This window comes from Falco biarmicus, chromosome 7 (genome assembly GCF_023638135.1).
Source record: "Falco biarmicus isolate bFalBia1 chromosome 7, bFalBia1.pri, whole genome shotgun sequence".
NCBI classification, from domain to species: domain Eukaryota; kingdom Metazoa; phylum Chordata; class Aves; order Falconiformes; family Falconidae; genus Falco; species Falco biarmicus.
The window spans coordinates 16,131,251-16,158,336 of NC_079294.1; the positions used below are offsets into that span (position 1 = coordinate 16,131,251).

General features: G+C 37.9%; 1 protein-coding gene across 4 annotated transcripts in view; it reads left to right on the forward strand.

The window, feature by feature from the left end:
• The window catches only part of STXBP6 (syntaxin binding protein 6), a 121,998-nt gene extending 98,568 nt beyond the window's left edge, over nucleotides 1-23,430 (forward strand). For all 4 annotated transcript variants that reach the window (XM_056347240.1, XM_056347241.1, XM_056347242.1 and 1 more), the window contains exons 5-6: nucleotides 15,446-15,603; nucleotides 20,290-23,430. In XM_056347240.1, coding sequence (XP_056203215.1) covers nucleotides 15,446-15,603; nucleotides 20,290-20,313 — 182 coding nt within the window. In that variant the 3' untranslated portion in view covers nucleotides 20,314-23,430. The remainder of the gene's footprint in view (nucleotides 1-15,445; nucleotides 15,604-20,289) is intronic.
• The last annotated feature ends 3,656 nt before the right edge of the window (nucleotides 23,431-27,086 follow it).

Below are 27,086 nucleotides of genomic sequence, written 5' to 3' on the forward strand. Positions count from 1 at the left end.
TCTTTATTTGTTAATACATAGTTAATTTTGTGTCCAGCAAAACATGATCTACAACAAAGAAATACTATTAAGTATTTTATTGCTGAACAATGTTCCTCTATGGTTACATCTCTTTCCTCTATTTCAATTCTGTGTACATAAGAGTTGGGTTTTTTTAAAAGTCTGATGGCAATGCTGTTGAACAAAACAGCCCATTCTAGTTCTGTCTGATTCTGTTTTCCACCCCCTGTTTTTAACAGCCATTCCATCCTAGCTTAATTATATATATCCATTGTCCAAATTTGAATAGAGTACCAGTCCCTGTTGTTCTTTGGCTTAGAATAAAAAGCTAGTTACTGGGTGTCTAGCATCTTTCACCTATTCTCCAAATGAACTTATATATGAAAATTTCCTCCTAACCCAGGTTTCTAAACTGTTTAGATTTCTAACCTGGAATGGGTAAATTTAAAATACAAAGTCATAGACTATTAATCTAGGTAGCAGATAAATAGGATAATGTCTTTCAGGCTACTCAAGCTATTTTAAAAAAAACCCATAATATTTTGTTGCAATGACATATTTTTTATGATTCCTTTTAATGAATTAGCATTATTGTTTAATATAAAACATTAAGAAATAGAACACTGTATGTAGTCTTGATGATGTCTTAGACCAAAGCTGGCTTTTTGGCTGTTCAGAATTAGTTACAAAAGGATTGTTTCAGAATGCCTGCTGTGGCATGATGGTAGTTTTCTAAGTACATAATTTATTGATTTTCTGTCTTTCTCTTCACAGTATTTAAATTCACTCATAAAATGCAAAACAGATTGGATCGTCACCTTCACTCACTGTAGACTATAATGCATTGCATTACATCTGTGCAGCTGTAGAACATTTTGAGAGAAGAGTCTTGGTATGGATGCCACTGTTTTGATTCCCAGAGGTGGAATCAATTCTGAAATAACAATCACTAAAAGCATTTACCTTTCCCATTACTGAAGGTTAGAAGCTGACCCAGGCTACTGAAAGACCAGTTATACTAGCTGATTGTGGTAGATCCTGTGCTGCTATCAGGCTACAAACAAATTCTGTAAAGCCATTGTTAGAAATTTTTCTTTATTGAAGTAATACATAGTTGATGGATCTATGTAATATTTTCTGTTCTCTCTCCACTAACAAGATGAAACATTAAATTATTTTTTCCTCTCTTTGCTTTTATTTATAATTGACAAAATATAATAGTACCTTGGCTGGTTGCTGTTTCTGCTTACCAGTACACATCCTCAGTTTGCACACCTATATAAACAATACTCTTTCTCCTCTTTCCTTCTCCCCTCTTTCCCCCCTCTAAAGGGCTAGTGCTGAACTGATTCATTAAAGGCAGTTATGGATTTGGACAGGAAAGTACAGAAGGTAAGGTTCTCTCAAGTGTTCATTTAAGCTTGCAGTTAGAAAAGTCATTGCTGTCCTGACCTGGACAGGTTTTTAGTATCATATCCTTCTGCTCCTGCCAAATTAAAGTCAGTAGTATCTTTCAGACTTCCTTTATCCCCCTTCAGGAACCATAGCAGACTCTTCTTCATTCACTGTGCACTTCAGCTTTAAGTTATTTAGCTTTTGAGCATCTGGATACTGCGATTGTTTTGCATAGTTCATGCTTGATAGGTTTGCAAAAGTGAAGAAACTTTATTCCATCAATGTCTCATTTAGAACATATCTACAAAGCAGTGATAAAAAAGCCCATGCATACAACTTGAGCCTAATTATACTGGTTAGTAGAGTACTGTCAGTAGTCTAGTTATAACAGTCTTGAAATCAGTGTTTACTCAGGTCCTCAGGTAGACTTTGTAGCCTCTTCTGAGCTTGTGCAGCTGTGACAATATTACTTGCAAGACCCTGGATTAGCTAGTAGTCTGGGCATGGAATGGCTACGTAGTTGGCAGTCATTGCAGGAATCTGAAATCTAGACACATTCTTCATTCAGTCAGTCAATCCAGAAGGAGTATGTAGCTTTCTTTTTTGTCTTTCTTTTCAGTAACTAGGTTAAACCCAGGGCTAAAACAAGGAGTGGGATATTATGCTCTAGACTGACAGCTGAACAGTTAAGCCTATCATTTTGCCTCCTACATTCTTTATCATCAGTAGGACCTTTGTACCTTTTTAAAACTACAACATTATGATTCACAAGTTATTGTTTTGTTATTGTTAGAAATAACTTGAAAGCATCTGTTTAACTCTCAGGCTATAGATATTACTTAACTAGTAGCAGGAAGAAAATATGCTGTTTCCTCATGTGAGAACTGAGATATGTTAAACTTGGCTTGTTTTGGCCTTAAAAGTACCAGGTTACAGATATGTTAAGAGAAATGGTATGCAGATGTAAATAACTGATTCAAAAGCAATGAATTAACAAATGGGTTATATTAGAAAATGTTTTTAAAGTATAGAATATTCCAAATTACTAGAATTAATGTTACAGGCTTTTTTTCAGGTGTTGCAAATCAGGAAGACTGAGAAGTATGGGGTCATTTTAAGAAATTTCTAAAGGGTTAAAGAGTAATCCTCTGGTTTGGTTTGTTTTTTTCTGTCTTATGTGCTTTGGACAAAATGTGAAATTAGATGGATTTTTTTAATCTAAAAGTCTTTCTGCTTGAAAATAATATGCAATATTTTCCTGCATTTTTCTATTCATAGCCCTTCTTGGCCACTTGGCATTAATGGGTATTGAAAGATTCATTTGTGTCAGAAGAAATTGCCTACCCCACATCAAAACAAGGGAAACTAGTGTAATCAGTCTTAATTTCAGATCACTTCTTATTCTGAAACCTGTGTTACTTTCCTGGGTGGAATCAGATTTTTGCAAAGATGGAACATTGATCTGTGGCTTGAGAGTACAGTGATTCTTAATGTTGCATGATTGGTAAAAGCTAAATTAAGTGCAGAATATGTACCACTCAGCTACCAGACTTTGGTAACTAATGGTTCTTTGAAAGGTCATAAACTTTGCAGATTCAGGTGCAAAGACCTACAGAAGTGTTTTCCATGGACTTTCACCTTCTTTGAAAGTAAACAAATCCTCCTGTCTAGGCTGAGCTAGGAGACTTCTAAATTTTAAGGCTCAAATTTAAGCTGTGAAGTATATTTTCCTTGAAAGATAAGTTGAGAAATTGATGTTCAGATTTAAGTTCAAGTTCAAGTATTTCAAAATTAAATTAAATTAATGAATCCAGTAAAGAAAGTACTTTCTATCACTGTTCTGTCTTTCACATCACTTAGTCATCCTTTTTGGCTGATAATTTAAATATTGAAATTATCTAGAGAGCATTCCATTCCTTTGATATGGGAATTCATTAAGTTGTAAGAGGGAGTTGTCTTACAGGGTTACAGTCACAGAAATATGGTTACTGTAATCTTTTACTTAATAACTTAGGCTGTTTAATAAGGCTTTTGCATAGCTGTTTAAGAGAGGTCAGAAACCTTTTATCTGTTTTCTTCTCTTTAGCAGTAGTTTCCTCTTTTATTCAAAAGAGCTCCTGAAGGAGGCTGTCAATACAGCACCGATACACGTGAAAGGATGTGTTAACTGTCATTTGGCAGGGAGGTGAGAGGGATGAAAGACGAGAACACCTTCCATTTGTCCTGTCACCCTTTATGATCATCTGTTAGGTCACAGCAGTGATGGAAAGCCTTGGGCTAATGGTAGTCTAGGAACTGTGACTCTCTGGTAATGATGGTTTTAACTGAACAAATACACTTAGTAAGGAGAGGCAGCTTATGGAAGTGTGAAGTGCCATCATCAGCTGGAACTTTATCAGCCTAAATATTTTGGTTTTGAAATACCTACTTAGTCCTTTATTACTATAAGGGAACTATAGATTTGCCTTAGTCCTTTATTACTGTTGTGGCATTTCTGGTGGGTCATTCTGGACACAGTTGTTCCTCGAGAACAGCTTCCATGACAATTTCAGTGGAGAAGGAGATTTGCTTTCATGTCTTCAGTGCTTTGTCACAGTAATGAACAACTGTTGGGTTTCTTTTTATGACATAATTCTTTCTCCTAACTGCTGAATTAGCGAATTGCTAAATTATCCAGATTGCTGAATGTGACTAATATGTGGGAGTCACTTGAGTCTTGACAGCCTAGGGGAAACTTTCAGATTAGAGAAGCTTGCAAATTCCTTTTTCCCTTTTTCCTTGCGAAAAAAAATCCCTTTCCTAGGCAGTTGAAATGTCATCTGAACAAATGCCAGGTAAAGAACTGGAGCTTCTGTAGTCACTTTCTTCTTTCTGAAGTGTTGTTTTCAGTAGCTAAGTATAATTGGGAGAGTGGAGAAGGAGGTGGCTTTTGCAGAGTGCTCTCTGCAAGAGTAACTGAACATATAAAGGCTACATTCAAGCTGATTTTTATTATTGAAAATGGTTGATTGAAACAGGTGGGAGAAACGTGCGCAATTAGCAGAGAAAACATTCAGACATAGACATTGTCATACCAGTCCTGGCTGACTGGGATGTTGCTAAAAGATTACCCTTAAATGCATAGCTCCTGGGTTAAAAGACCATGTTCTCCCTGAGGGCAGCTGCTCTTGCACCGCCGGTGAGTCTCAAGCCAGACACTGTGTTTTCGTTTGATGCATTCAAACCATTGCTCTTGACTGACTCCATCCTCACCTTGACCAGTTCTCACTCAGTCTTCTTCATTCTCACTCATGAACTACAACCTTATTTCAGCCTATGTGGTAAAAGAAGTTGGTGATTTTTTGAATTTGTTACTTAAATGACCTTTTTGTAAATACACAGATTGAGTTTGCGGTAAACACAGAGTTTTCAGAACCCTTTAGATTGTCTTGACAGGAAAAAGATTAATTAGGCGTTGTGTTGGTTTAGGCTGGGACGGAGCTCATTTTGTTCATTGCAGCCAGTATAGTGCTGCATTTTAGATTTGTGACCAAAACTGTGTTGAGAACACACTAGTGTTATAGGTGAGCAGTGCTTACACAGTGTCAAGGCCTTTTTTGGTTTCTTGTTCTGCCAGCCCCCTGTGAGTAGGCTGGGGGAGGGGACACAGCCAGGGAAGCTGACCCAAACTGACCAAGGATACTCCATGCCATGTAACAGCATGCTCAGCAGTAACAACTGGGCAGGTAGCAGGGGGCACTTTTCCCAAGGTATCCATTGCTCAGGGACCGGCTGGGCTTTGGGCAGCTGGTGGTGAGTGACTGTATTTGCATCATCTGTTTTGTGTTGTCTCTGCCCCCCCACATGCTCCTTCACTACTTAAACTATGAATTTTCTTGCTTTTGCTCTTCTGATTCTCTTCCCCCATCCCACTGGGTGGGAGTAAGCAGATATCTGGGTTGGAGGTTACCTGCCAGCCAGGGTCAACCCACCACAGGCTTTTATTCAAATAGATATTTTTTTTTCCATACTAAATATAATTTTTTTATAGTAGTCACTGTCTTTTTGTCCTATATGAAATATGTTTCCTCTTTCTGAATAGTCCTTACAGAAAAATATTCTTATTTTGAATATAACTTGATTGGATATTTCAGCTTGTGGTCATGAAGAAACATAGGAAGTACAGGATTTTGCCTACTGGTATAGATGGCTGAAAGGTTTCAACTAAAACCCCCATGCTTTTCTTTTGTAGGATGACATCAATAAAAATCCACATGGATGTTATTCCATTTCCAGTTACTTTACCAGTTAGCTGATAAAAAGCAGCAAAGCTTGCAAGCTTCTTTAGCATTCACAACTTTCACAGCTCTCCACTTGTGGCCCCAGTGGAAGTGCATTTAAGATAAATGTTTAAATTTGGCATCTCATTCTCAAACAGAAGCTTGTCGTCATGCATAGCTGCTGTTCTTCGTTTTCATTGCACATTCTGCTTCTTGAGAGGTTGGCTATAATAGTGGCATTGCTTGAGATCTTGTAGAAATCCAGTACTTTTCCAGAGTACACCCCTTTAACTCGTAATTGTCAATAATGGGCAAATATCACTGCTCAGTAAGATTTTTAGACTTTATTGATTTTATAATCCCTAAGAAAATTACTGGTTCTAGACCTGTAATTTTTTTGAAGTTATTACATAAAAAGTCTTTTCCAGCTTGGATGTTTAGATAGGAAGTTTTTTCCCCAAAGGTGTGAATTTCTGTGTATTTGGCCTGTATTTGATATACTCAGTTAATAATCTAGACTGTAACTATTTATCATTATATGAGCCCTAATATTAACTGTCATCATTAAATGTTATTTAATACTGATTTTAATTTGTCAGCATTTACCTGTAAGAAGATACTTGCTATAAATGTAGTAAAAGTAACAGCATAATCTGCATGTACCCCTCACCCCAGATTAACAATTTTTTGAGCGAAGTAAGGATAAGAGACAGATGCCTACAATAAATTGAAGCAAAGATATGTTAAATTATTTTTTTTTAATTTTACTGTTTGAAATTTGAGTCAGTAATTTGATCAGAACAGTCTCTTCATGCCTAGTGCAGGCATTCTTAAGAAGCACTCCTTATATGCAAAGTTTTTCTTCCTGTTTTTGGTCTTTGCCAGATTTTCTGTGGAGAAAATCTTCTTTGATCCTTTTTTTCCACCTTTGAATCTGGTCTTACTTAGGTGACCCAACAGAGTAATACTTGTAAAGCTTTAGATAGCATACTATTTCACATATCATCTATGCAATAGCTTTCTTTTAGTATCTGGAAGGACACTTATCTTTTCAGTCAATAAAAATAATCTGTGCATATAAAAGCATTTATATTAGTTTAACTACTCAAAAGTATCAGTAATTTACTTGATGCCATTGCTATGGAGTACTGAGTAAAACAGAACAGAATCTCAGTAGATCAAGAGGTATTCTCATCGTCAAGAGATCTCATCAATTATTTTTTTTTTTTTTATTCTAAATGGCCCCTGTGTTGTTTGCTGTCACTATTTAAAATAACAGGGTACTAGCATCAGTGATAATACTTTCATTTTCTTCCAACTGTGGCAAGAAAGCTTATCCTACTCAACTGTCTGTGGAAGGGATTTTTATAGTCCCTTACAGAACTGTGAAAAGGGTTGGTTTTTTGTAACACAGCTCTTTCTAAATCTAATATTTTGCAGTCCACATTGAGAGATGCGGATACACCTTGCTTGTTAGCAATAAAAATATTGAACTTTTGAACTTTTAAGTTAAGTTGGTGGGATTTTTTTGTTTTGTTTTTTTAAGACCTCATCTTCTCCATTTAATTAAATTTTATTCCTTGTGGTCTGCAGAAGTCATTCTGTTTGTGTGCAGCTTTCAGGTTTTGATCTGTTAACGGTCTGCTGTGTTTCGTACTACTTGATTTTCTTGTTTGTGTGGTTCTAGTTGGGTTATGTTGAAATAGGAGAGTTACATGCATCTGGATGATCGCTGTTTATTTGGTGTGTTTGGAGGTAATATCATTTGGCCAGCTAAAAGTCGCATCACCTCTTTTCATAGAGAAGTTTATGAAAAGAATTCAGTCAAGATGATACATGCGAAGATACTTTGTCTCATAAGATCCCCAAAGCTACAAATAGTTGGAGGCTTGGAAAATATATTAGATAAGTATCACTATATATTTACCTTACTCTAAGACTTTTTTGAAAACATCTGTTGATTTTTGTAATTTTCTTAAACGTCCATCAAATCTTGTTAAACAGCATCTTCAGGAGTTTTCTTGGAATGTAATGAACATTGAAAACAGATCAGACCACAATCTACTTAGCCTACTATTTTGTCTTTGATAGCAGTGATCACCTTAATTCATTATTTGCCAAACAAAATTACCAGTTCCAATGCTTTTGGGAAGAGGAATACACATCCTAAAGGGAAGGTTTACAGCATTTAAGTAGGTTAAAGTATGGTTCTCTGAAGGAGACCAAACAGCTGGCTTCAGTACAGCTCCTACCTGTAACTAGATTGGATAAAGTGGAAGTAAAATTAAATAATAATACGGGCATAAGTTGTGTTACTGTTGGCAAACAATAGTAACTGTAACTTGGGATTGAGACCTTCTGTTACTTGTTCTAGCTGTTGTGAGTCCGAAGTAATGCTGTAGGAATCACCCATTTTCTGCTTTGCTCAGAAACACTTCAGTGTTCCTGTGGGGCAAATCCCCACATAATCAAGGTCTCATACTTGAATGTGGAGAGAAGTTTTGCAGTGGAACTGCTCGTACTCTAGTAGATCTAGGGGAGGTTTAGGGAAGCCTTACATCAGGGGTGTTCATTGCAGACTGCAGAGCCTGGGTACTCACAAGATGTTGCTCAGCACTGCGGATGGAGATAATTAGCTGAAACAAGTACAAATTCCTGTGCAGCAACCCACACTAGAGGGTTTCATCCCCCTCAATTTCCTTCTGTTTGAGTCACAGTGCCTTCAGATTTAGGATAACAAACATTATCTCTGCCAGAGAGATAACCTGCCAGAAACAGAATGCTAAAATATTAGCCTTTCACTCACAGACAGAAAAGGACATTAGGTAAAAGTCTCACTGTGACTGATATGAGCTGCTGTACTGGTAGATTTGATTTATTTTTTTCTCTAGACTATTAACTCTTTTTAAAGAAGTAGTAAATGAGTTTAGTATCAAGGAAATACTGTGGATCTTTGTTGTGCAGTGGTTATGGGTAGGTGTTTTTAAAAACCTTTTAGCAAAACCAAGATGGAGGCAGATAAAAAATGATTGACAATTCAAAAACAAAATAACAAAAAAAAAACCCACCAAAAAAACCTAAATAAAATAAATAAAAAATCCCCCCCCCCCTAAAAATCCCAAACCACTTCTATGTTGAGACATGCAAATGACTGTCCTAAGTTTTATTGAGTCTGGAATTTGATTGACAACTAAGACAACATCTAGCATGAATAGCTATATTATGTGTAGGACTGAAGGTTAAATGAGGTTTTCATGAGTCTGAGTTCTATTTGCATCCATACAGAAGCTTTGTTATTTAGTAATTTTTTGAACCAGGTAATTATTCTGTGATGAAAACTTCAGTTGCTAGTTGAAATACATTTTTTACCTTTCTGAGACCATTGGGCAAATCCTTGTGAAAAGTTTTTCTAGACACACAGAGGGCAAGGAGAGCTGGCACCAGAGACTTGTTAAAAGCAAATTGTTCCCGACCAGCTTGTCTTCTGTGATAAAGTGACTGGCTTGGTGGATGAAAGGAGAGCAGCAGATGTCCTTTTCCTTGACTTCAACAAGGCATTCAACACTGACTCCTCTAGCATCATCATAGTAAAGCTGGGGAAACACAAACTAGATAGGTGGACAGCAAGGTGGGTGGACATCAGGGGTAATGGTCAGCAGGTCCAAGTCCAAATGGTAGCCAGTTATTATTGGTACTCATTTTAAGTCAGCACCAAAGTCCATGCCATTTAACAGCCTGGATGAGAGGATGAGGTGCTAAGAGAGACCTAAGGAATTAACTGTGGTTCTTTAAGGGAAAAATGTAACTTTATTATATTTCTGAAGTTCATTTAAAAATAGACGTATTATCTTTAAAAATCACAGAAGTACTTGAGCTGAAATTACTATTTATCTTGAGCATATTTGCTATGCTTAGGTGACTTGCTGGTAAGATTTGGAACCTGCGAACACAAGATCAAAATATTAGCAAACTGGAGGGAGAGGTGTTGTAACTTTATTTATAATTTAATCAAATTGTATGTGTGTACATAGAATCTAATAATCATTGGTATGAGGGGTTAGAAAACTGCTATAACTTAAAAGAATTTAAATCTGGTCTGTTACAAAAGTCAAAAGGATCATCGTTAATTAAAAAGATTATTTATTTTTAAAGATTCCCCCTGGAAGTTACATTCTGCCTTTGTCACCTCCATTTTTGAGGAGTGATGAGGTAAACTGATGAAGTAAACTGGAAAGTAATCTTAATTTCTAGCTATAATTAGAAATACAGTCTTAAGTTCTCTTTCACCATTCTTTGTCAGGAAACCAAAATCTCTTCCCCTCTTAGTGTATGTTTTTCATTTTTTAGTATTTGACTTTTGTCAATTTAAACTGCATTTTCAGGAAGTGTTTTGAAGTAACTGGGAAAGAGAGGTGGTGCTATACTCTATAGCCTCTTCCCTTCTTCAGACCACTTTCGTGCTTACAAAAAGCATCTCTGTGATGCTTCCTTCTGTCATAAGGATATGTTCATTCTATATTGTTCAGCAGCTTTCTCTTCTCCCTAGAGTCCTATAATGTTGTATTGATATTTTAATTGTTCAATGATTTTGATTAAGTGATGAGTGCACAGGCAGTTAACACAGAAAATAATGAAGGAGAAAGAAGTCATTCTTTGTGTTTACAATCAGTGTTTCCAAACTTATGTTGAACTTTTAGTGGCACCAGTACATCTGAGTGTAAATAGTATGTGTAGGCATATAGAATAATTGTGTTGTGATGAGGTGGTCTTGTAAATGAGCTTGAACTGATTGTCATTATGCTTTTAATGTTTATTCAGTGACACAGGTCTGGTTTTATGCAATTCAGTGGGAACTATAAATACCTGTTTTCTTTCAATAAAAAAAAAGTTTTTATGTCATAGATGGAACTTCTTAATTATCATAACTAATTGCATTTATTTCCTTTTCAGAAGTTCGTAGATAAATGCTGTATTAATGCATATGTAATTAAAGAGTGAATGCTTGCATTTAAGAATCAGTCACTGTAGAGTCTTATCACTAAGGTACAGATAAATCCCTGCAATGAACTAAAATACATTTGATATAGCTAATAGAGAATGTGGTGAACCTTTTGTGAATGTGTGATAAAACAAATCATGCAAACTAAATAATTGTGTCTCTAGAGGCCAGTTAGTTTCTTCAACAAATAGAGCAGTTCCTATGCTGATTAATGGGTAGTATCTCTACATCTTTCAGGTACTGCATATGGTGGTTTAAGGATGTAGTTTTCTCTTTTGCATGATAAAGGCCTAAAGCAATGTCACCTGATTTCATGGGCTGCAAGACCCTCTGATACAGCTTGTAATCATAAGACAAAAATTTAAAAATTAGTCTGAAAGAGAGTTGCGGTGCTTCCTGCAAAGTGTATTTCTTCAGTTTTTATGTCCATAAGAAAGAAACACTGCTGGGGTCACTGGTATAAAGCATTCACCCAGGGGTTGATGCCCTTCTGCTATTTTGGCGCTTTGGGACCCCAATAAAGTTATGTATAATTAGACAGGTCACTAATTTTATTTTTTTTTTGGGGGGGTGGGTGGAGCTTAATTCCAACAGTTTGTATTTCACTACAGCAAATTCAAAACCAAATGTGTAATTTGCGTAGAAAATTGGATTACCAAGCTGTGTAGCTATTGATTGATTTGGAAATTTGCATTTTCCTTTCCTCTGGGTAGACAGCTTCAGACCATAAGACAAAAAGTATTACAGAATTTAAAAGCTGTATTAGAAGTGACCTTATTGAGCCACTTGTTTGAGTAACTGAAAATAAATCAGGAGTATGTTTCTGTGCTTTTATATATAGTAAAATTAGACTAAAGAAACCCACTGAATTAAGCTTGATTTGTTTAGTTTCAGACTTGAAGTTGGCCTAAATGTATGTGTTTTGTTGGTACTAGAAAGTAATATTAACCTAGTACTTTATATTAAGCTCGGTATAAATACACATTTCCCCCATGTTATCTGCTAATATTTGCTCCACTTAGTGAGTCTGCACATACTGTTAGATAGCGAAAAGCTGTGTGCTTGCCCTTAATAGAGACTTCAAAAAAAGCTGTTTAATAAAATGACAGAGTATGTAAACTTTTCTATTATCCCTTCATGTTTACTTGAAAGAGAAAAGTCTGTAGTCTTAACTGCTGGGGTATGTTCTACAGAGCTACAAAAGATATGTGTGCTCTAAAAATGGATCTCCATATACCTTAGAAAAAGCAGCAATGCTTTTTCTCTCTGCTCACAATGAATACTAGCCATGCAAAATTTGAGACTGCAGGCTCTTGAAGTTGAGTATCTTGGGAACAATGTGAGTTCTTTCTTACTAAATCAAACTCAGAACAGTAGCTGATCCATACCCATATTTTGGTGGTGATTTTCTCATCTTGTAAGTGTTACAGAATCTCTTTCCTGAGAAGATATATGTGAAAAGCTGTTGAAAGTCTTCCATTGAGAAACTTGTGTCTCTAACCTCATAGATGAGAAGTCCTGAAATCCTTCAGACTCTTCATAGAGGGGAAAAAAAATTAAAAAAAGTGGTTAACAGCAGTTGTCTCATCTTTGGCGAAAATAGGCAAAGATGAAAACAGTCTTTCCAGACTCTAGGAAAGAGATGTTAACAGTCATGTTTCTTTAGGTTTTTCTTCAGTGGCTCAGTGCAACTCACTGGCATAAGTTCACACCAAAGTGGGTACAGTTCAGGCAGGTTTTCTTTCTCAGTCACAGAACAAACTTCTCTGGAGAGCTTGATTCACAGTAGTTCCCTCCTGAAGAACAGCTTAAATGTTTTGCACGTTGTAGGTGATTGTTCACAGAAATGATTCTTTAATATCTCCAGTACAAGTGTTGCTATTCTTGCAGTGATACTAATATGGGGACGAGGCATAGTCAGTCATACCAGCAACCACCTACACATGCTCTAGAAATACACTGATGAAATTCAGTAAACTACTGACACATGGGATTCTGTGTTGCTCATAGATTAGGGTGGATTTTTTAATTGTTTTACTGACATTCCATTGGAAAAGATTATCCAAAAGTAGTTCTCCAAAACACTCTCAGAACACTGGCTTCTGCAAGTCACTGCCCATAGAAAAATACAGCAGATCTTACAGATCTTACTTGGAGAGAACACAGCATTGTATCAGCTAGAGAGAAAAATAATTACTATTGGGCCAAACTTCCAATTTTGTTCTTCTCTGCTGAAAACAATGTGGAGAAAGATATCAATCTTTTCTCACAAACCCTGATGTTTTCAGGGATATAGAAAATGCAGAATATTTTCATTCTTCAGTTTCCTGTTGCCATTGACAGAAAGTCAGCAACATGTTAACTTCTACTCCCCAGCACGTTTTAAGACTTCAGAAGATGCTTAGTTTTATGAAGCTATCCAGGTACCCTGCCTCTGTTGAATTCAGCAGAAGCTTTGTGATCTTATAAAGCAGCAACAGACTTAATACAGTGTTGACAGCTTTTAAAAATCTTATCCTAGAAAACTAGCACTGATCTATGCAAGAGGTTAAATAAAGCCTTTAGATCACACCACCAAAAAAGGGAAACTATTTCCAGTCCAGTGTTGCCCAGTGCATGTGTGTGTTGGAAAAGCTACCTGAACAGAAGCCAAAATAAATTCCTAAGAACTGGCTTTAAATGAGCAAATTATGAACAAAATAACAATTGACTGAAAAATCTTGAAGTAAGGAAGTGTACAATAAAGTTGTTTGGGTTTAATATTGTACTCGTCAGTGTCTGAAGAGAGACAATGTTTTTTCAAGTTTTATTTCTGTCTTTGTAAATTCTAGCTCACAGTATTTGCAAATAATCATCTCTTGAATATTAATGCCAATCGTTATTTTCCTTTTCTAAGTGCAGCCTATTTGTTCCATGCAACAATAGAAAAAAAACCAAACCTGTAGCTATTCCACATCCTATACATCCATTATTTTTAATTACTGATGTGAAAAATTTAACAGCATTGGTATACAGGAGGCCAGGTTGCTCTTTGATACTTCTCATATTGACTCAAGGTATGTGAGTCATTGTGTGTAGGTTCTTGGGTCCCTCCCTCAGCTCCATAGTTTGATACTAGTTGTGTTTTGTTTTAATAAAATTTTAAGGCAATTTCTTATCTCCAGAGTTCCTGCATGCGCAGCTTGTGCTGTTGTTCTGGAGGCCACCTGGGGCAACCTTCAGTTCCACTCTTCATTGTTTGTTTGCTGTTTCTAAGGAAAGTACTATCTCTAAAATAAGTCTGAGTGGGTCTTTTGTTCCTCTTTTTCCATATGAAACTACTAGCAAAATAACCCTTCAAATTAATGTTTGCCTTTTATTTTTTAACCTGGCAATATTTTTGAAGTAGATGTGCTTTTCAGATTAAGGACAAAAACAGTAGGTTTGTGTTTATTTTCACTTGTCTTTCTTTGTCTGTAAGAACGGCAGACTTTGTTACAACAGGAGATACACTGTAATACTTGGCTCGGCCTCCTGCGTTGAACTAGTTTTGTACCTTAAACAGCGTAATTAATTTTAAAATGTTACATATTGGCTTTAATGCTGTGAAAAAAGGCTCTGTGTGATTACAGTATTGGGGCAGTTCAGAAAACAGGCAGCAACAGCATGCCTGGAGGTTAGTGCTCTATCTCTGTTGGTTTTCTTGCTCTTACAGTGCCTTTGTATATATCTGGACAACAAATTCCCTGTAAGGTAGATGAAGTTTTAAACCTTGTGGAAGATACCAAGGGACTACTGCATTGTGAAAAGCTGAATTTGTACTAGTCCTTTTGCTGAAAAGGTTAAAGGAGATACCAAAATTTCTTTTTGTCCCACACGTGTTTTAGTGTGTACCAGTTCATACTGACAATGTGTTAATTTATCTGAAGAGATTTCAGTTTGTACTGTGGTTCATATTACACAACTCATCAGCAGTTCATTCCAGAAGGAGCATAATCGCTTCTGTTCAGAAGCACTAGAGAAAGGAGTACTGAAAAGAGTGAGCATTTAAAAGGGATAAATGTAGAGGAGGAATGCAGTTCTGTTGAACACTTGAAGAAACTACTACATTGTGTGCCAGAGAAGAAACGGAGAAACTGATAAGTTGACTTGGATGGTAAAGTGAAAGATTTAGAAGATACTGAGCCATGCTGGGACTTTAAATACTGAGGTTTAAATAGAGTATGCTGTCACATGAAATACAGCTGGTGCACCGCATGGAGAAGGGAGATAGACCAGAGCAGCATAAAATAACTGTAGCAATAGTGTTTGGGGTGCATTTGTAAAAGAAATATTGTTGCAATAATTATAATATGGAAAAAAATGGTGAATTCATGCAGATGTGTCCTGCAGTGTCAATCATTTATTCTCTAGGGAAACAGCGTAACTTCTGAAGCCAGTTAATCTATATTAATTTGAGTGCTGTGAAGAAGCTGTGTGCGCTTGTGAACAATTTAACTGATTTAGTAGAACAGCTTTCTGAAATGCTGTATGAGCGTGAAGCTTAAACAGTACTGCATAGCTAAGTTATGTCCACTGCTTCCTTATGTTCCCCAAGTAGTACATTGCCATATGGTACTTGTTTATAATTTGCTAATAATACAGTTTGTGTGAGAAAAAGGTAACTTGGCCCGTTAACCAAAATGGAACTACATGGTAAACCAGCACATAACACATCGGCTCTAGAAGATTATAAAATAAAATAATTGTATTTTATACCAGGTGTAAATATATATGTATGTGGGCATTCTAATAGTTTCTTTTGATATTGCAGGTAACAGTATACTCCATTCAGCAGCAGACAGTGTGACAAGTGCAGTACAGAAGGCAAGTCAGGCTTTGAATGAGCGTGGTGAAAGGCTAGGTCGAGCAGAAGAAAAAACGGAGGAGTTGAAAAACAGCGCTCAGCAGTTTGCAGAAACTGCACACAAGGTAAGGCTTTGGTGGGTTCAGGCTCTCAGTAGGTTAAAGTCACACATTCCTTTGTTTTGAGAGGAGGAAGCTCTAGAAAGAATTGCAGTCAGTCACCATTTACAAACAGCTTGCTGTTTTCCTTGATACTGTTCCTCACCTGACAGATTTCCGATTTATAACATCTGCGCATAGATGTGAGGTTTGCTGCATTTCCATTTGAATTAAAGCTACCTTCCTGAAGCATACTTCAAATCTATCTTCCCACTGTTTGATACTGTTCCTTATACTTTGTGCAGCAGTATAGTGAAATTGTTGTTAGTCCCCTTTGATAAGCTGTCATAGGTCTGTGACTGTTTCTGAAGACATGTCTTTTTGTCTGGAAATGTCATTTATGGGGACCTTGAGGAACTGTTCCATTTCAGGAATGTGTGGACATTTCCTGGAAGGTATTGATCATACTATGCCTGTTACTTCTGCATGTGTGTAATGGTGCTGATTGTCACTGCTGTGACAGACGTTCTAGGCATCCACAGCATTCAGTTTGAAGGCTAACACATCCACAGCAGAAATATTCTTTAAAAAAAAAAAAAAAAAGGTAGACGTTTTCTAAAATGGTTGCTCATGTTCTGCATGCGAGTTTGTTAGTTTTGCTGCTTAGCGCACTTATTAGTCTTTATCATGCTTATGCCAAAAAAATTCCTGGCTAATGTATTAACACTAGAAATCCTAGATTGATACTTTGTGGTTTTATACAAACCTCTGTCTTTAGTCTTTAAAATGTCACAGAACAACTTTAATATTTACTGGGATAATCCTTTACTTTGTTGTTCATTTAGATTAGTATGGTTCAGCTTAGTGGCCTGAGTATGGTACAAGCCTGCTCTTGGATTCTTTGACCTAATACACCACCCACACCACCCCTAGTGATAACTGTGCCAACTTAGATAACCAACCATAAACAGCAGCTACCACTGCTGCTAGGGTAGGGGGCAAAAGGTTTGCTGCTTTAGAGTAAACCACAGAGTGCTGCTTGGTAGGGAGTTAAAAAATGAAAAATGCCTCTGATAATTGGGCTGCTATGAATCTCGATTAAGATTTGAATAGGTTTCGTTAGTGTGTCTTGCCCTTTCGTCGTCCACATGTGCAGAACAGAAGTTCCACAGATGAAGTCATGCTGTGAACAGAAACAAATCTTTTCAACAGATTCTATTTGGAAAGTCTTATTTTAAAATTCTCAGGATTAGAAGATGCAGTATTATAAGAAAAATGCCATCTTTGATAGACTGTGCTGTACCATATTTAGAACAAAAGCTTTACAAAGTCCTGATATAATAATCCAAAAGAAAAACTCTAGGGTAACATAGCAGGAATGGTGGGTAAGATAAAAACATCCACAATAGAAGGATTTATTTTTGTTTTTATCAAATAAAAGGTGTGGGAAAATTCTCAATTGGGATTTTGTACATAGTCATTTCAGTTTACGTGTCTCTGTGGCAGTAAGAACAGTTTCTGCAGGAAGTGTCTTAAGTGGTGCAGAATAGGAAAGGATGATTTCCATTTGGGCTATGTGCTGGGCTGAGATTTATGAAATCTTTCTGCCACTCCAGTTCTACAGATTACCAGTCTTCCTCAGGTGAGTGTGAGGCCATGTGCTATTGAAGCTATCCCTATTACCAACTGCCTTTCAGTGGATGATAGTTAAGGATTTGTAATAAATACTTGGGGTATGTCTTTTTAACAAGAAAATCACATCTTTGTATTGGAAGAAAACAAACTGTAGTTTAGTTCTTAGAGGACTGCAGATTAGTACTTGTCATCTTAATGATCATAAAGATAACAGTAAAATGCGGACTACAACACTTGTTTTCTTGCAATTTTATTTGGATTGGTGTCCCACATCTTGAATTGTGTCTTAAAGGTGCAGTAGTCCTCCTGTTTCTCAACAGTTATCTCCCAAAAATGCATAGGGCAGCCGCCCAGGAATGTATTAGGTTACAGAGACTGTTATTTTGTGGTGGCATGCTTTGCTTTGAAAGAGCATCTTGTTGGGGTTTTGTGGAGCATTTAGGAAGTACAATGTTGTTCATTGTTAAATGTTCCTCTGGGTAGGTCTTTGAGGGGCACCTGCTACTCAGACCTTAGATGTTTGTACACAAAAGCAAGCATATTAATCCCATGAAACCAGTAAAGCAAGGTCTACCTGAGTGTTGCTTAAATGGCAAAATTGTTACTTTCTAGCAAAACAGTAACAGTGAAGAGCTTTTAAAGAGGGGGGTTGGCAGAACTGCTACCTTGGATTTCTGGAGGGCAGACTATGTCCTGTTTAGCAGCCTGGTTGGTAACATCCCTCGGTAGGCAGTCCTGAAGGGCCAGGGGCTCCAGGAAGGCTGGGCATTCCTCAGGAAGGAAATTCTAAAGGTGCAGGAGCAGACTGTCCCCGTGTGCCAGAAGACGAGTTGGTGGGGAAGAAGGCTGGGCTGGCTGAACAGAGCTTCAGCTGGGACTCCGGGGAAAAAAGGAGAGTTTATGACTTTTGGAAGAATGGGAAGGCAACTCAGGAGGACTACAAGGATGGCATGAGGTTATGCAAGGAGAGAGTTGGAAGGGCCAACACCCAACTAGAACTTCATCTGGCTACTGCCATAAGAGACAAGACAATGAAAGATGTTTCTATAAATACCTTGTAACAAAGGAGGGCTAAGGAGAATCTCCATCCTTTGTTGGATGCCGGGGGAAACATACTGATGAAGGCTGAGGAAAAGGCTCAGGTACTTAATGCTTCTTTGCCTCAGTCTTTAATAGTAAGACAGTAAAAAGTAAGACCAGTTATTCCGGGGGTACCCAGCCCCTTGAGCTGAAAGACAGCGGCAGGGAGCAGAATGAAGACCCCATAACACAATGGGAACTGGTCAGTGACGTGCTGCACCACTAAGACACACACAGGACCATGGAGCCAGGAGGGATGCACCCAGGGGTACTGAGGGAGCTGGCAAAGTCCTCACTGAGCTGTTCTCAATCATGTATCAGCAGTCCTGGCTCATCAGGGAGGTCCTGACTGACTGGAGGTCAGCAAATGTGACAGCAGATGACAAGGAGGGCGGGGAGGATCTGGGGAGCTTCAGGCCTGTCAGCCTGACCTCGGTGCCGGGGAAGGTTACGGGGCAGATCATCCCGAGTGCCATCACGGGGCACATGCAGGACAACCCAGGTATCAGGCCCAGACAGCATGGGTTTTTGAAAGGCAGGTCTTGCTCCTAACCTGGTCTCCTTCTATGACAAGGTGACCTCCCTAGGGGATGAGAGAAAGGCTGTGATTATTGTCTACATGGACGTTAGTAAAACTTTTCACATCATCTCCCACAGCATTCTCCTGGAAACATTGGCTGCTCGTGGCTTGGACAGGTGTACTCTTTGGTGGGTGAAAAGCTGGCTGGATGGCTGAGCCCAAGGAATGGTGGGGAATGGAGTTACATCCATTGGTGGCCGGTCACAAGTGGTGTTCCCCAGGGCTCAGTATTGGGGCCAGCTCTGTTTAATACATTTACCAATGATCTGTACGAGGGGATCGAGTGCACCCTCAGTAAGTTTGCAGATGACACCAAGTTGGGCAGGAGTGTTGATCTGCTTGAGGGCAGGAAGGCTCTGCAGAGGGATCTGGGCAGGCCACATTGATGGGCCGAGGCCAATTGTGTGAGTCTTGGGAAGGCTAAGCACTGGGTCCTGCACTTGGGTCACAACAGCCCCACACAGCGCTGCAGGCTGGGGGAGCAGTGGCTGGAAAGCTTCCCCAGTGTTTTTTTTCTGAAAAACAAATCTTGTTTGAGGGGAGGAAGTGTTGGTTGGAGTTCTTTCACGCTGAGATGGCTTTGCAGTATATCTCTACAAATAATAATTTTCTTAAAAAGGTGTATGACCAGGTCCTTGTGTATCAAAGGCTTAGGTCAATTAAATTTGAGTCATTTATTGGTTAGCATTTCACTGGCAGAAAATGAGGAAATGTTAAGTTCCCCTACGAGTTGTGGTTTCTAGGTAACTGCCTAGAGCGTTCGCTTATCTCTGCTTTTTTAGTGTGCGATTATCTACAGATACCAGTTTATTAGACACACCCTAAACCCAGGTTGTCCTCTTGGTTTGCCAAAGTCAGTTTGTCTGCTCTTTTTATGCAGGATTTAACTCACTTTAGCTCTTTCTTCTCCCTCTCATTCCCACTTTCAAGTCCACTTTGGGATTATTTGAAATTGAAATTATCGGTAATCACAGAGGTAGAAAGGCAATCAGTCCTTAATTTTTCATCATTATGTAGTGGCAGAGCTGCTGAACAGGTGTTTTAAATTACTTGTCTATAATTTCTGATTGTATTTAACAATCCAAATCACTAGGCTGAAATTACTGGGTTTAAGCATGTCTTTGTTTCTAGCATCTTGCTCTAGTCCTCCTCACAGATAGCAAAATAATGGAACAGTGGGAAAGAGAGCTGTGAAAGCAGATAAATCCTGCTGCCTCAGCACAGCAAAGGGAGACTTTGCCTATCCGTCACAGCAAAGGAGCAACTACATATCTCTGTGCAGAGAAGTTACGGATTTCAGGCATCTTTTAGAGAATGGTCTACTAACTCTTCTGATCCAGACTAACCACATAAAGCTTCATATAGCTATCATTACATGTGATGACTTTTTAATTCATTTTTTTTTCTTTCTTTTTCAGCTTGCCATGAAGCACAAATGCTGAGATACTGCTCAAAGTTGAAATCTTCCCAAGAGAAACTGAAAAGGCTACATTCAGCAACTTTTACAGGAGATCCAGACTTCTGTGTGCTTTTTCCTTCAAGTTCAGTGGAGATGCATTATTTCAGTTTCTGTGCAGGAAAAAGTGTTGCATTTCTACCTTTTTGACTTACTTTTGTTCCTCTTTTGTAATACTGCTACACAGTCCTGCAGTACTTTCTACCTGTACTTCAGTTGTTACAGGAGTGAAAGCAAGCAGGGGAACTGGACCAAATGACAAGCTGATCAGGATTAAAATAGTAGTATTCTTCCCCAGTTGTACAGAAAAATATTTAACTGGTTGTGGACGTATGTGTGGAAATAACATCCAAAGAAAGGGTACACTTTTCTTCATTTTATGTAGCATCAGCGGAATGTGAATGTTGGAATTAAACACCTGGGGTTGTATCTATAGGGGAGAATAGGCTGATTTGTCCTGGGAAACAGAAAAACTTGTTTCTTCTACCCAGTGTAGGAAGTTTTCATATGCCATCACCAGCATTCAGAAGCACATATCTGAATTGCATTCATATTTGCATTTTGCATATTCTGTTTTCCCCTCTGGACTGATTATTTGAATAGTATAATGAAACCTACAGAATGTATGCTTGAGGTTTCAAAATTGAGGAAAAAAAGTAATGTTTACATCTACAAACCCATAGCTATGCCTCAAATACAATCTAGAATTTGGCAATCTGGTATGAAATAACATTTCATTTTCTTTTTAACCTGTGATTGCGTGGTGAAAGGCCTATATGAATGAGAATGCAGAGGCCTGGGAAAATGAGAATGCACTGTTTTCCAAGGCATTTGGTTTTCATAAATTCTACAGTAAGAATTTTTGGGAACACTTCAAATATTTGCCTGATTGGAATGACTTTTGTGTTAGCTAGTTGTCTGATTTTTAGTATAGTGGCTTTCAAAAAGCATGTCTTGGTACATTAGAATTTTAAGTTCTAGTTTGGGTCTCAGTTTTCAATATATATTATCACTGGAAGGGTGACTCCCTACTTCATTCTGTATTCACTATATGCAATATATGCATTGTATTCTTTTGCTAAAGTAGGTTACCCTTTTCCTTCACAACTGTTCTCTTAACATTTTTTTAAGATGTTCTGATATGCTTCTAGAATGAAGAAAAAAAGAAAAAAGATGCTGCACTGTTTTGTTTTTTTTTTTTAATGGTAAGCTAGAAACAGAAATCCTAGCAGAAGTTTCAACCTTCATCCTCTGATGATGCCTGCTCTTCATGTTTGTCCTCATCTTAACAGACGGTCAGGAAGCTGGCATTATATGAATGTACTGTAGTTTTCATTTTCAATGTAGAATAAGATTTTTGCATTATTAAAGACACTTTAAAATTCTCAGAGCACTGCTTGTAAGAGAGATAAAATCTTCTGTAGTAATTGAGAATATTTTTGTTACTGCAAGCTGGAGTAACTGAAAATCTCTTGAAAATACCCATTTTGTACAAAGATGCTTGGCTTTAGGAAAACATTCTCACAGAACTAAAGACACCGACTAGTTAACTGATTGCATTCAAACTTTAAATCTTTTTTTCCTGTCATTTGAACTGTTTTGTATGAAGCTTTTTATTTAATTTCACACTGGGAATTGCAAGAAGGGGTAAATATGTCATCTGTGTAGTACCCTACTATCATTTAGATTTATTTAGCATCAACTTGTAACAGTGACTACACCCAGCACCATCAATTGAAAAGGAATTTGACCACATGTGTTATAAATCAGAACAGGCTCATTAACAACATGAGTTCTCAGCACTCTTGCACTACAGACAATTAATGCTTGCCCTGGAAATGTCAGTAGCTTTGAGTGCTATCATTATAACTATGGGTATTTCTGAAAATTAACCACAAAAACAGCCCCTCGTTAGAAATTAAACTTCTGCTAGAGAAAAAACGCTACGCTATCTTTTTAAAATCGGCTGCATTAGAAATCGGTCAGGGAGTACATTTTTGAGCACTTAGCTCTTTTTTGTCATCTTTTCCACCCTTAGTTTTTTAACTATATATTCTGCTGCTAACCTCACAAGCCTTTCTCTTGAGAGAAAGAAGGCATAGGTTTTGAACTGCTGCCATCTAGTTGGTCTTCTAAGCTTGTCAGTAATGTAGAATAAATGTGTAAGACCCAGATCAGATAAACCTGAAAAGAATTAGTTGTCTAAATTCACATAAAAAGGCATAGGTTTTCAAGTGTTTACAGGAATATCAGCTGGGCAGGACAAGGTCACAGTTGCACTGCTAAGTTCCAGACCTTTTGTGAGCTGAACTGTTATAAAACATTACTTTAGTCCCACTGACAGGTTTTCGGCATATTTTTTTATATATCCTCCACAGTTAATTGTTTTGTCTTATGTATCATAACTCAGGACTTTTATCCAACCATCAAAAGCCATTTACTATGGGAATCCTAAGTAGCCTAGTGTTATTAAATGAAGGAAAAGCGATTTGTCTGTGTGTTTACTTTGTTCTTGCTGTGCATTAAACTACAAGATTTGGTAGTTTTTAGGAAAAAAAAACAACCCAGAGGTGTATAAATGTCTATCCAAAGGTAAATCTTACAGCATTGCAATTTCCTTCTGGAACTTCGCTTGTAGCGTATACAACCTAGTGGTATTAGATAGTTATGTACATAACATACACTATAATTCAGGTTAATGTTTCCTATGAAAGAATGTATTTGTAAATTGTAACAACATCAATAGTTTCTTTATCTTTTTAAAGTTCTGCAAAGAATAACAATGTATTGTTAGACTTTACTGTACTGCAAACTCTGTCTTAAAAGGCTACTTTTGTGTCTAGCAAAAGTTGTGCATTATGTGAAATATTAACAAAAATGTGCTCTCTAAAAAGTGATCTAAAAGGTAGATAGGTTTTGCTATGATACGTCAGAATTGTAATACTTGCTGGTATCTCTTGTAATCAATTCCTTGGAAGTTCTCAAAGATGTAGAAATTATTTCATGCCATGCTGGGGAAAAAAAAAGTGGGACCTGCTCTATTGAGTCATTACTGGAAACCCTGATTTTGTCATTAAATACTTTAACTGTGATGAAAAGAAAACTGTCTTTTGATTATTCGTCTGTTCAAAATGCAAATTATTTTCAAATAACATTTTTATATTTAACTCTAGCAGAATTGTGCTTCACTCTAGCAAAACTGAATAAAAATTCATTTCCACTCTACTGATGAAAACTTTCTCTAGGTGGAATACTGTAATTAAAGTAATGGGAACTCGGTTGAAGGATTTCATGTCAAAGCAGATTCCAGACAACGGGTAACACAGATTCAAGTTAGCATCCTACCTAAAGGTTGTACAGGTTAAAAAACTGTTAATTTGTTTTCAATTTGCTATGAAATGCTTATTCTGAAATTGTTACTGTTTTCTTTTGACAGTCTAATTTTATTGATAATTTTTATCAAAACAAAAGCAATTTTAATTCCCTGTGGTAGCAAAACTATAAAGGTAAAATTCTTCTACACACAGGGAAGCAGTCCCATACATTTGCATGAGGGCTGCTTGCAGAAAAATCTTAGCAAATATGCACTGACTGCCACCATCTCTTTTTCAGGCTTAAACATGGTCCCTAAGATCCTAATCTCAAAAATGTCCTGTTGACAAACGCTGTCAACTAGTTAAATTCCTTTAGTCACAAGGTGAATTTTGCTAGAATGCATGTCATCCGTCCAATGCTGTATCCTATACGTGCCCAATGCCCAAACTTTTAGTAAAAGAAACAGATTTTTGGTGGATCAGCAACAAACTTGATCAGAGCAGCATTTTGCTGTAGTTTACTCATAACCACAGAAAAAACTACCAAACTTATTGTACATTTATCCTGTAAAAACAGGAAAAAGAAAATGTTTTGTTCATGTTCTTAGATCAGTTTCCCCATGGTAGCATTTTTTGCTTGATCTTACGATTGTCATAAATCATCAGCATAATCTGCTGCTGTGTATAATTTATGATAAAGATGATGGGGTTTTGTTTGTTATCTTTGAGTCATAGAAGAGGCTCAAGTATGAATGTTTACTGATGCAATACGTTAGGGTTTCTAAGTAAAAGATATGCTAATACGTTGAGTGTGTTGGAGAATATTGTTGCTGCCATACTCCTGAAGGCATAATATTTGACTGAGAAAAACTAAGACGCCTGTCACCCTTAGCTGCAAGTCACAATTTCAATGAAGATATGCACTGCTTCATGTGGTGAGCAGATCGTTAGACCTGTCCAGTACTTGCTGAGGATTGCAATGTCTCAGATTAAAATTTGCTTTATTTTTTTTTTCAAAATTAGTTTCTCATGGAAGTGGCCAGCTGCAAGTGGGGTAAGGACATGAACTTACGTAAACACTAATTTTTCTAGTGATTCTGAAATCTCTATCTACTTCAAGACACATCATTTCAACTTGTTTTATACATCGTCTGGAAGCACTGTGTGGTATGTATATGTTTCAATTACACATTTTTATTTATTATTTGACTTGTTGTTACCTTTCTGTCTACTGTCACCACATGCAATGCAAATTGTGGTAAATTTTTTTAATAGATAATTAATATGATGGCAGCTAGACTTGACAGGGATTGACTGGGGATTACAGGCACAAAAAGTAATTTACTGTTTATTTTCACAATGACTGAGCAACTCTGTAAGGACAATGTTACATGGAGGCATACTAGTATGGCAGATCTTCAGTGTTAAGGCCAGGTATTCAGGGTGTGAAAGGGTATAAAAGCTTGTTAGCTAGCGAAGTCTGATGGATTTGAAAGTGTAGAAAATAGGCATCTAATAAAATTCTGACTTACTTTAAACAGTTTCACGGGTCTCTGGTAGCTACAATGGTGATAACTTTTGCTGAGGAGCTAAAGTTCGAGCCTGTATTGTGTTGAAATTCTGTTGCTGCTAAAGGTGGGAGGACAAAGAGTTTTACTCTGTCTTAAGTATTCTCTTCTGGATGAAACGGAAAGGAAATGTGGCAAAAATGTACCAGAAAATGTTGATAGTGTTTCACATCAAAAAGGAAATCTTCAACATATGCAACATGAATCAACATGCTGGTTTGCAGCCAAATGGGTGAGTTGGGGGTTTCTCCCATTCCAGAAAGAAAAGCTACAGTAAAGCTTTCTTTGGACTAGCATAATCAAAAAAATAAGGATTTCTACAAAAAGTACATTTCCTTGTGGGAAGTATAAAGATTTTAATGAGAATCCTTCTTTCCAAAACCTTTACAGATTTATTAAATACAATATCTGGAAACATTTGTGACAGCTGTGAGATCCTTAGTATTGCAGATAGAGTTGGCAATCTGATAAGTGGCATTTAGCTGTAGTAATAGATTGCTACATTCCTTTGAGGCTTGCAAAAGAGTTCAGCTCAGTTGGAAGCATCCCAGTATTGGTCTTTAGGTATAGGGAAGCATAGGCACTGTTCACGCTGCAAATCAACAGCAGCTATATAAATCCTGAGGGTGAGGATGTGCAAGGTGAGGGAAGGGTTAGAGATGTCTGGGTCGCCCCGTAAGCAAGTCAGATGAGGATGAAATAACCAGCAAGACAGCCCTGTGATGGTGCAGCTCCCAGGGCAGAGGACAGCAGTGGCGGAGGGCTTCCCAGTTGTTAAGGTTTAACACTGGCCGGCAGCGAAGCTCCACATGGCTGCTCGCTCACTCCCCCCAGGTAGTACGGGCAGGGAATCTGCAAAGATGAGACGACTCATGGGTTGAGATAAAGATAGTTTAATAGGGAAAGCAAAAGCTGTGCATGTAAGCAAAGCAAAACAGGAATTCACTCACCACTTTCCACCGGCAGGCAGGTGCTCAGCCATCCCCAGGAGAGCCGGGCTCCATCACACATAATGGTACATGGGAAGAAAAATGCCATCACTCCAAACGCCCACCCCCCTTCTTTCTCCTCCCAGCTTTATATGCCGGGCATGACATCACGTGGCCTGGGATACCCCTCTGGTCAGTTGGGGCCAGCTGTCCCGGCTGTGCCCCCTCCCAGCTCCTTGTGCCCCCCCAGCCCCTCGCTGGTGCGGTGGGGTGAGGAGCAGAAGAGCCCCTGGCTCTGTGTGAGCGCTGCTCAGCAATAACAAAAACATCCCTGTGTTATCAACACTGTTTCCCGCACAAATCCAAAACACAGCCCCATACTAGCTACTAAGACAAGAAACTATCAAAGCACCACTAGTGTGTTTTCTCACAAGTGGGTAGAGAATAATCTGCTATTTTAGCAGTAAGTTCTAGCAAAATTTATTCAGGACAGTCCCGAGGGCTTTAAAACCTGCTTTTAGAGAAATGTGAGTACCCTTGGGTTTTTTCTTTACCTGTGCTTTTCTGGTGCTTCCCCATGTGCAGTAGTTCAGCGTTTCAGACAAGCCGAACACAGGTCTGTTAACAGTCTGAGCACTCCAACTGCAGGACAGGCGGTATTCTTCACTGAGGCCGTGAACAATTGCAGAGGTGCCAGTGTCTGACCGAAATAATAGCAGTACGTATCGGATCATTTGTAAGACAGACAGCTGGGAAAGGTACCATTTGTCTGCCAGGCAAGGTTTCATAACTCTTGGCATCCGCTCATGAGGAAAGCATCATTACCTATTGCTAATTACCTGAACTTAGGATTTTAATCTAACACCTACTTTTTTCTTTATTCTGTATGGCAATCTCTGCAATGGCATTGAAAGAGGAAAAGTAGTGGGAAGGAAGAGGTTATGTGTT